Below are 11,363 nucleotides of genomic sequence, written 5' to 3'. Positions count from 1 at the left end.
TATTATAAGATTTAGTAATCCTGTCTTTCCAAATTTTATAAAAATAAATGGTCAGAATGTATAAAATCTTGGAGTAGTAAAATAGGAATGTTTTTACTTTGTTATGAAAATGACTCTCTGGATAAAGTCTATAAATTATTTAATTGCCATGCTGAACTATAAGCATTGGCAAAAACTAAAAGCTCAGTTGGTTCATTGTATGTTCATAAAACAGATTATTGATAAAAAGGCTGAAATGGGTTTGTTTCAGATATTTGGGCTCAAACTCACAGTCCTATTATCTAGGAAGAGCTAATTGTGGAGCCACTTCTCCACCACAAAAAGATAAATCAGAGATGGTTTAAGCGTCAGCAGGCTCCTTCTTAGGTGTCTCCCTTTGGGGGGTTTTATGAGAAATTTACATGCACTCAATTTAAAGACATGTAGCCCTTCCTTCATTACTGTCAGACATGAATTCATTCTAAATATTTTCATTTTTCAGGTTAATTTAGATTATGTTAGGTTAGATTTCTAGCTGCTTTGTATTGCTCTGTCTAAAGATGTTTGTGGGTTCACTAGTCAATCCTGACGTGAAAAACACCATCAACTTAATGCCGCCCCCCTTATTGAAAAGCTGGGCTGATCTTTGCATGCAAACAAGCTATCCTCGTTTTTTCCCTCAAAGTCAGTCATAGCTTAATACACTACAATTTTATATACAACAGAGAAGAGGACATATTTCCTATATTTCATGTCACTGTGTCTGATGACATTTGCAAGCTGTAATCAGGCTCTTTATGTTGCTTTCAAAAGGTTATGGCTTCATCCAGTCTGGGTTAGGGGGATTTCAGTCAATGTTGGCCAAAGACTTTTTTAAGGACACTCCCTCCAGCCTTTATTTTGTTGTCCTTCTGATCTGGAACATTTCTGAATATTGCTGCTGTGGGAGTGGATTTTCCTCTGTGACCAAGTCTCTGATTTGTGGAACACAAAGTAGCCTCAAATATTACCGTAAACTGATCTTTACCATTAACACCTCTAATACAGACAAAACAAGCTAACTTAAAGGAAGGTGCATTATGCAAACCTTAGCTTGATTAAACTTTATTTAAATAGCCACAATATACAGTGACAAAAGCTATGTCTGCACCATGCTTCAGGTTAGCATCCATAAAGTCAGACAGATTTCAGGTTTGCCAAGCAAACACATGCTTTCTCCATCGATAAAAGATCCAGTGAAGACATGCATTACATCCATGCAGCTCATGCTTAGTGAACTTGATAATAATATGATATGTACACTTGCTTTTATTGAGCTATTCAGAAGGCATTAAGTTGTGGCTCTGCACTCTATGCACTTTAATTCTGGCTGTGGTACCTTCACCAAAAGCTTCGGCTTTGTTATAATACAACTACAAACCTGGTATATTTAGTTGTTAGGAAATGTCCCTACTTGTCCAGATGAATTCAATCATACACTGGAAAAACAATCTAGAAATAAGTAAAAAAAAAGTATTTACCCTTAATCTGAGTAGGTACAGTAAATTAGATAGTTTGCCAATGGAATGAGTATATTTACTCTTAAAATAAGATAATTAGATTATATGCACTTAAATAAGACAATGCATTTGTGTTTTCTTATTTTAAGTGTAAATTGTCTTGTTCCATAGGAAAATGTCTCTTTTACGTTCTCAATCCAAGAACAAATGCACTTATTTTAAGAAAAAAGTGATTTATCTAGATTTCGATTTTTTCCAGTGTAGGAACACTGTCACATTTGGAAATGTTTTGTTGTTGCAAAATAAGTATTAGAATGTTTTATGTTTTTTTAAACAAGATATTTCTTCATAATCTAGCCTCCCTTTGTTTAAGTTGAAATGCCTCAAAATATGAAAATGTTTATTGTATTTTATTATTTTTTTCTTATATATATATATATATATATATATATATATATATATATATATATATATATAATAAAAAAATAGATAAAAATAAAAAAAATGAAAGTGTTTAAAGCGAATACTTTGGTAAGCATTTTTAAATCCTGAACTTTGACATAAATTATTATCTTCAATATAAGACTTAAACACTCAATTTAATGTAAATGGTTGTGGCTATTTATTAATTGTTTTTAAAACACAACAACTAGGATATATTTGAAATCAATATATGGAAGTACTTTACACGTGAGAGAAAAATCACAGAAATAAATCGTCACATCGAAACTCCGCCCACTTTAAAGCAACAACCAATCAAATTTCTCGATACACAGCTCGCTCACCTCTTTGTCCAATAATGTGGTACGTTTTAGAATAATACGTAATGCTAAGGAAGTGTTCACTTTTCTGCAGCCGTGTAGTCCTGGCCTTGTTTATATGAGGCTGTAGATAAGCCGGGTTATAAAAAAAGAGTAGTGAAATTGTTCAAAGCAGCCCAGATAAGCGACATTTGGGAGAGCTTGCGGTCTGACAATGGGAGCTAACAACAGTAGCCACCGAGTGTCATTTGAATCAGACGAGAACGACAACATAACGGTGGTGAAGGGCATACGGGTAAGTATGTACTGAGAGGAACAGGTGCTGCACTGATTGAAAGGCAGAGATGCTAACCCCAGGCTGCAAACACACTGTTATAATTAAAATAAAACAACACAGAAATCTGTTAACTGTGTCTATTTGCACGCTAAAAGGTATATTCTGAATGAAAACTTTAAAAAAAGAGTAAGTTTTGTCTGTATAGTGTTTATTTGAAAACATTTGAACCAATGTTTAAAAACAAATGTTGGTTCAGTATATTTCACTCAGTTGTTCCATGTTTTATATGTTTTATTATGAGCCTCTGTTGTCAGACTCACCTGTGTCACATTCACTTGATGTTAAAATTAGCCTGAGAGGCTTTGGTTGATCACGTGACACATGAGTGAGCTTCCCTCTGTTATTACTCAGTTGTTAAGTCAACATGGAGAAGGCTTTTCTTTATAGGATTCATATTATATTTGCAATTATTGCTTGGCATTAGATCAGTTCAGGGCTGGCCCAAGGAATAAGCAAACTAAGCTACTGGTTAGGTTCCCCAAGGAATCTGTTTTATTTATTTTATTTTTTTCCCCCCAGAATGATTCCTATATCTATACATTAGAAAAAAACCACAATTTCAGGATTACATTTTCTAAATCAATATCTTTAATAATGTAGAAATCATCACTTATATATGAAAAAAAATAATGGTCTTGGGGCCAGATTTACACAAGGACAAGTTTAAACTTATTTGAGACAAATTCATTTTTGGTGACAGTCTGATCAAGGTGAGATGGAAAGCCATAGGCTGCGTTCACACCGCAGCCTGAAGTGCCCAAAATCCGCTTTTTTTGCCCGCATGCGACCTGGATCTGATCTTTTCATGGCACTCTGAATAACACAGATATTTTCCAATCCGACCCAGTCCACTTGGCTATGTGGTCCTGAATCCGAAACGAACCTGATCTTTTCAAATGCGACCTGTGTCTGAACAGCCAGGTTGCATTCATCTGACCTGAACGCCATTAGGAACTGACATAGGTCACTATTCTGCATCTTGCTACATAGAAGTGGCAAGTAAAACAAACACCATGGTGGACGATGATGAGGAGAGCAGTATTTATTTTTAACCATCTTGAAAAGATTGAGGTTTTAAGGTTTGGAAAGATTGCTAGATGTGCTCCGGCACTACCATCCATGTTTACTTCCGTAAACACAGTGCACACTGGCCTGTAATGTCATTGCGTCACACTTAAGCTGAATGAATCCAGTTCACACAGGAGATCACATACAAGACGCATATAATTGGAAATGTGAACGGCAGCACAAAAAAATCAGAATTGAGCATCACGGCCTGCAGTGTGAACATAGCCTTGGTATCTCAAAATAAGATCTGATTCCACCTAAAACGTAGGATGGCCTACACTTGTCCTGTGACTGCAAAGTGGAGCTTCTCCTAACTAAAATCGATAAAGAACTAACTGAGATCTTCCATGGCAGAAGAAAGATGGAGTAGCAGTGATTAGTATTAACAACACTGGCTGTCTGCTCTTTTACAGTAATTTCATCTGTGACTTTGCAAACAGAAAGCTGCAGGTAAAGGTTTCAATGAATGACTGAAGCCTTAAAGAAGAACAGGGTAACATAAAATGGTTTATGTTTCACATATAGTTACATAATTCTTGCTTATCTAACTATACACTATGGTTAAGGTTACTTTTTATTTATAATATTTAAGAACACACCTTATATTTTATTATTTCAATATAATTTTATTTTTGTGCAATTTTAATTTATTTTTCACTTATCAAAGCTACTTTTATTTGTTTGTTGTCTTTCGTGCAACACAGGTTATTTCTGTAAATTCCTGTGGGAACCAAAAGTATGAACCCTGAACTCTATAACTGTAGATAAACTGCACTCTAGTTGATTTTATCACTTTTGGCCAGATGATAGCTAAAAATAGAACAATGTAAACAGTAGTTAGTGCTGCAATGAGTTTATATTAGGTGTGTGAATAATCAAATCATCCAGCAGTCAATTAGAGATTGGTATAGAAACTGTAAAAGTGTAGAATTTGATTTAGATTTTAAGTCCAGCATTTAAGGAAAAGGGAGGATAGGATGCAGACAGCTCTCAGTATTTCTACAGTTTATCTTGCATTTCTAGTGGTCTTTAAGTTTCAGACAACAGTTTGCTCTCTATTCGTCTCTCCATTTATCATTATTCAGTCTGTCTGGCTGGTTTCAGTGAATGGATCTTTTCTGTACAGAATCCATTTGGTGAATGGATCTGCAGCTAGACTCTGCAGAACATATGGACAGCTTGAAAAAAAAAAATAACGGTTTGTCTCAGGTGTGTTGGAGCCAAGTAAATGCCTATTAAAACCAGAGTGCTCCCCCCTGAGGACCAGACTTTCTTAACTCTGAATTAAAATAACTCTTCCAGTTAGAGTTAATACTTAGGAAGAGGTTCAAATGGGTTGGAACAACACCTCACAATGAAGACTTCTGATCTAGAGTATAAACAATATACACAGCTTCACAGAATATTCAGTAAGAAGGGTGAATAAATGCAGAGAACATAAAATGCACAGTTGGGGGCCCAAATTGGCAACGAATTGGTTTTAATTTTCCTACTTTCCCATAAAGCTACATTAAGAAGTGATCTAATTGGGATGAGAGAATCTGGGCTGTAACGAAGGATCATTTCTTCCTTGTTTAAATGCTGCTTTACAAAGAATGAAAGATGTTTTTGCTTACAGACTAGCAGAAGTAGTTCTTCTCATCAGTAACCATTCAGTTTGCTTAAAAAGAGACTTGATTTGGCTCTTCAAATGTATTTTACTCTGAAAAAAGGTCAAGAGATGACTCAAAGGGATGGAATTTGCAGACAGAAACAGTTGCTTTAGGTTGAGGTTGGTTCCTTTTTTGGATTTCCTTGCAAAACGTCTCGATGAGCACTAGATGAAACGGTTTTTAAATGCAGCTCTGCAGCTTTTCTTTCTGAAAGCTACTTAGAAACAACTCATGGTTACAGACAATGCTGCAACATGCTCTTCTTTTGAACTGACATTTATATTTTTTCCCATTCATTCTTCAGTGTTTATCTTTTTTTTGTGAATATTTACAATTTTTTTGTTTTGGTTTACTCTCATTTTTGGGGCTACAGACAGACCTGCATCAGTTTTTTTTTTTTTTACTTCTTTTATAATTGGTCACTGTGAAGAATATTTTTGAATGTATCTGTAAGCAAATGTTCATAGATTTTTGGAAGTTATTCTAATCTCCTTAGAAACTGACAGATTATATTCACTATAAAGCAAAATTCCAAACTTTGAACATCTTTCAGAAAACTGTTCAATACACGTTTACTGTTGCTGGACCATTTAATTAGGGCTAAAACAATTAATCATATTAATTGTGATTAACCCATTATTGAAATAATCATCAACTAATTTAGTAATTGGTTAATTGTTAAATGGAGTACAGAGACTGTAAAACCTGCCTTTAGCTGACAGAGAGACCCTCTTAGAGCAGTAATTATATCAAAATTGTTTAAATAAAAGCTATTTAAACATTTTGCATTTAAGATGAAAAAACATTTTAGTCTGTCAATATGCTCTATCTAGAACTCCTCAAGTGGAAACTTTTTAGTTTCACCTGGTTTAATTCCTTAAAAATATTCTTTATGCAACCTTTACTGTCCAATAATTAATCCAAAAAATAATCAATTTGTAAAATAATCATTAGATGCAGCCCTACATTTAATAAACTCAGGACACATGGGAATTAAGCTGTTTTGTTTAGATGGTATCAAAATGTTACTTGTTGGCCTGCTTGTAAAGGGAAAATAAGACATGCATAATCCGCATTTTATCCACTAATAGAACAGAGAAATTAAACATTATATGTGAATGGCCTAGTCAAAGTCTAAGCATAAATGACGTTTTAAGAAAATTAAAATATTTGTTAGATCCTGAATGACCTGTTATTGTTCTGCACATGAACAAAGTTTTGCTTTGTGGAAAATTATGTGCTACTGAATAAAAAAAAAAAAAAAGTATATATCCTTTAATTGATATTTTTCTTCTCGTTTACAGCTTTCTGAAAATGTGATCAAGCGTATGAGAGAACCCAACGCTCCAAATAAACAAAGTGCTCCCACTGCACCAGCCGCCACTCCACCTCCACTGCGACCTGTTCCTCCCCTTGTCGACCTCCCAACCTCCCTGCCTCCCCCCCCTCCTTTCGTAGAAGCCATAGCACCTCCACCTGCCACCCAGTCTGTGGCTGCGCCTCTTCCCAAACCTCCCACAGAACAGGTAGCAGAAAACACCAAGGTTGACTCGGTGCTTTCTCCTCCTTTTTCCTCAGATTCTGCTTCTGCTTCTGTAACCAGCCCTGCTGCTCCCCCTCCTCCTGCTCACACTGAACAGCTCACTCCTGTTTCCTGCCACTCTTCAGGGGTGGTGGAAGCTGTACCTCATCTTGCACCTCCTCCCCCTGTAACTGAAGCATCTCCTCCCTTTACTCAGCCCATTACTTCTTCTCCTTCAGTAATCAAACCCATTCCTCCTGCACATACCACTGAGCCTCTTGCTTCTCCACTTCTTCCTAAATCAGATTTAGAATCCCCGTCTTCCCCTCCTGTTTTAAAGCCTATCAGCATCCTGCCTGCATCAATGCTTCCTTCAGGGGACTCTTTGCCCCTGCAGTCTGCTGAGCCTTTAGATACATCTCATCTGCCTGAGTTTACTGCTGCTTTTGAACCAGTTGCACCTCCTCCCCAGCCCACAGTGGAATCATTATCGTCTGCTCCAGAGTCCGAGCCAGCGGCAGTGCCTCTGTCAGGTCCAGTTTCAACACCTGCTGCGCCACCAGCAGGTGAGTTTCAATTCAAGCTGCGCAAAGGAAAAAAAAATGTTGGTCTGTCTCTAAACATGTTTTTTGAACTCCATAAAATAGTTTGAGACAGAGATCTTGATGAAGATCACTCGAAAAAGGTAATGAAAGGTTATTTTGCTCTCTTGTAATTAAGGTCTCAACAAAAATCTAAAATTTTTGGAAACAATGCTTTGGTAACTGTAGTTAAAACAATTAAAGCTTCATTATTGAATCTATAAAATGCATTTAAATCTTGGTAATGTTTTTTTTTCCCTCCGACTGTGTTCAACATGGTTTCTGTGACATTTTTAATTAAAAGGCAGAGGTTATTTAGGAGCAAACATGGCATGGATTTGCATTTCATTTGGATTGGGCCTATTGTGCTGGTGTTTAGCGTAAGCCACCTTAAGCTGTTTGCCTCCAACTTTTCACTGTAATTATAATGAGTCTTAATTTAAAAAAATTGGCCTTGCGCTAACTTCTGTCATATAGTGATTTATTGCCTTGCACCAACTGTTAATGATGTGAATAATTCTGGATTTAATCAAAAAGGTTACTGAAAGTGCAACACTGGGTATGAGCAGCATCTTTAAAATAGTTTTTATTGTCTTGTTTTTTTTGTCTTAGCTTGTGTCCTTTTTGTGACCTCTGACAGCTGTTAAAGCTGGGAACACAATATACACGGCTCCAAAAATAAAGTGAACACTTAAATAACACATCCTAGATCTTAATGGATGAAATCTTCTCATTCAATAATTTGTTCTGTACAAAGTTGAATGTGCTGACAACAAAACTACAAAAAAAAAAATAAATCAATGGAGATCTAATTTATTAACCAATGGAAGCCTGGATTTGGGTTAAAACGCAAAATGAAAGTAAAAAAAAACACACTAAACTTGATGTAATATCAGTGCACATGAAATGTAGCAAGTTGGATGAAAAGATTAATAACCTCTCTTACTTTCTATGGGAGCTTAACACATTAAATTATCCAAATAAAACATTCAGGTTTTAGTTTTACTTGATGATCCAAATTTCTGTTAAGGTAGATGTTAACATCTCACTAGAAGAGCAATCTCAGAAAAGGTCACATATAGATTAATTTTCTTGATGACAGAAAGAGCGGAGAAGCTTCATAATGATTATTATGAAATGTAATGTGCATTGTCTAATTTAAAGCGCATAGACTGGATAGTACCTGTGGACTAAATGTTGAGACTCCCACTCTGGTTGGTCTGTTTATGTTGTAAAAATAAAAGCCTGCAAACAGCATAGCTTTGTGTCCTAAAGACTTGAGACTATGTAAGATCATTGTTAATGGCTCACAATTTATATTAGCTATGACAAAAATTAAATATTAGTAACATTTTATCTTAATACTGTATATCTTCTAAGTCCCTGTGATGGCAATCAGAGTCATAATAACTGCAAGTTTTTGTGCCACCGATCCTTGTAGCGGTCTTGCAACTCTGCTTTAATTCTTGGGGTAAGACAAGCAGCTTTATGATAGCCCAATATTAATTTGTTGGCTCGAGTAACTGTTTCATGCTGCGCTATCCACAGGTGACTACAGAATATTTATTTATTTTATTTTGGAGGTTTATACATGGCAGAGTCAGCAAAATGCCAAAGAAAACCTGTGTCAGAAGAGGAAAGAAAGAGACCTCAAACAAAAACGAGGATGCAAGGCTGATGCACACCTGTTATTGGACTGCTAAGTATCTGCTAACCTCTGTTAGTGTTACTATTAGGACTTTGGGTGATCAATATCTAGCATGCCCCTATAAAACATATACCCCTTTCCCCTGGCTGAAAAACCTGTTTAAATCTGGGAAAAATCAGCTTTTAGTGGCATTGGGAACAGCTCGCTGACCTGTGTAGAACCGTGTCAAATGACTTGGCTAGTGATCCTCGTTAAAATCTTCTTCAAATAACTGGGACACAGCTTCTCATTCAAAGAGTTTTCTTTATTTTCATGACTATGAAAATTGTAGATTCATACTGAATGCATCAAAACTATGAATTAACACATGTGGAATTATTTACTTAAAAAAGTGTGAAACAACTGAACATATGTCTTATATTCCAGGTTCTTCATAGTGGCCACCTTTTGGTTTGATTACTGCTTCGCCCACTCTTGGCATTCTCTTGATGAGCTTCCAGAGGTTGTCACCTTAAATGGTCTTCCAACAGTCTTGAAGGAGTTCCCAGACATGCTTAGCATTTGCTGGCCCTTTTGTCTTCATTCCGCGGTCCAGCTCACCCCAAACCATCTGGATTGGGTTCAGGTCTGGTGATTGTGGAGGCCTGGTCATCTGGCGCACCACCCTATCACTCTCCTTCTTGGTCAAATAGCCCTTACACAGCCTGGAGGTGTGTTTGGAGTCATTGTCCTGTTGGATAAACAAATGATGGTCCAACTAAACCCAAACCAGATGGAATAGCATGCTGCTGCAAGATGCTGTGGTAGCAATGCTGGTTCAGTAAGCCTTTAATTTTTAATACATCCCCAACAGTGTCACCAGCAACGCACCATCACACCTCCTCCTCCATGCTTCACGGTGGGAACCAGGCATGTAGAGTCCAACTTTTCTGCGCCGCACAAAGACACGATAGTTGGAACCAAACTTCTCAAATTTGGACTCAGCAGACCAAAGCTCTGATTTCCATTGGTCTTATGTCCATTGCTTATGTTGTTTAGTCAAAGCAAGTCTCTTCTGCTTGTTGCCTGTCCTTAGCAGTGGTTTCCTTGCAGCTATTTTACCATGAAGGCCTGATTCACAGTCGCCTCTTAACAGTTGTTCTAGAGATGTGTCTGCTGCTAGAACTTTATGTGGCATTGACCTGGTCTCTAATCTGAGATGCTATTAACCTGCGTTTTCTGAGGCTGGTGACACGGATGAACTTATCCTCTGCAGCAGAGGTTACCCTTGGTCTTCCTTTCCTGGGGCAGTTCTCATGTGAGCCAGTTTCTTTGTAGCTCTTCATGGTTTTTGCGATTGCATATGGGGACACTTGCCAATTTTTGACTGACCTTAATTTCTGAAACAATGATGGCCACTCGTTTTCTTTACTAAGCTGCTTTTTTCTTGCCATAATACAAATTCTAACAGCCTATTCAATAGGACTATCAGCTGTGTATCCACCTGACTTTTGCACAACAGAGCTGATGGTCCCAACCCCAATTTATAAGGCAAGAAATCCCACTTATTAAACCTGACAGGGGACACCTGTGAAGTGAAAACCATTTCAGGTGACTACCTTTTGAAGCTCATCAAGAGAATGCCAAGAGTGTGCAGAGCAGTAATCAAAGCAAAAGGTGGCTACTTTGAAGAACCTGGAATATAAGACATGTTGTTGAGTATATAATTCCACATGTGTTAATTCATAGTTTTGATGCCTTCAGTATGAATCTGCAATTTTCATAGTCATGAAAATAAAGAATTGTTATTGCTTTGTTTGTTTGAGTTGTTGCATGTTATCTGTCAGAGGACATTTGAATGTTGCCTGCTCGCTACACTATTGAGAAACAACCGTGGGAGTTGATTCCTTTTAGGGTGGCCTCCCTGATGTGGGCAGACCACTCCATCCTTGACTGTGTTCAGTCAGTGAGGTAATTAAAAAAGGGCTAACTTATGCCACGCCACACTAACTCCAGTGATTAAAACGACACCTCCACAGTTTAATACAACAAACTTACAGGCCTCATTAAATGTTCACTTCATCTTTTTTTCAAGAGTATTTTTTGACACGCCTGCAATTCTACTCTGTTTGGAAAATCTTAGAGCAGTAGTGAACATCAAAGAGGAGAAATTCTCAATGCAGTTCCTTATATAGGGAAAAATATTCACTTCAATGTGAAAAAAATATTTAAACAAACTTAAATGTGGACTTTTACACTTTAAGTCAAGTTTTGTTTTGCATCACATTTTATGTAAACCAAAGACAGTGTTTGGTCCTTTGCACAATGTTCAGGGTA

At 36.9% G+C, this 11,363-nt stretch overlaps 1 protein-coding gene across 2 annotated transcripts in view; it reads left to right on the top strand.

Moving 5' to 3' along the window:
• Positions 1-2,324: 2,324 nt before the first annotated feature.
• The window catches only part of LOC107100196 (MICOS complex subunit Mic19-like), a 99,810-nt gene continuing 90,771 nt past the window's right edge, over positions 2,325-11,363 (top strand). For both annotated transcript variants that reach the window (XM_015398602.1, XM_015398601.1), the window contains exons 1-3: positions 2,325-2,534; positions 6,601-6,822; positions 7,291-7,384. In XM_015398602.1, coding sequence (XP_015254088.1) covers positions 2,454-2,534; positions 6,601-6,822; positions 7,291-7,384 — 397 coding nt within the window. In that variant the 5' untranslated portion in view covers positions 2,325-2,453. The remainder of the gene's footprint in view (positions 2,535-6,600; positions 6,823-7,290; positions 7,385-11,363) is intronic.

Source organism: Cyprinodon variegatus, unplaced genomic scaffold (genome assembly GCF_000732505.1).
Source record: "Cyprinodon variegatus isolate N-32 unplaced genomic scaffold, C_variegatus-1.0 Scaffold944, whole genome shotgun sequence".
Taxonomy (NCBI): domain Eukaryota; kingdom Metazoa; phylum Chordata; class Actinopteri; order Cyprinodontiformes; family Cyprinodontidae; genus Cyprinodon; species Cyprinodon variegatus.
Note: the sequence above shows the minus strand (reverse complement) of the source record. Positions and strands in the feature narration are given on the sequence as shown.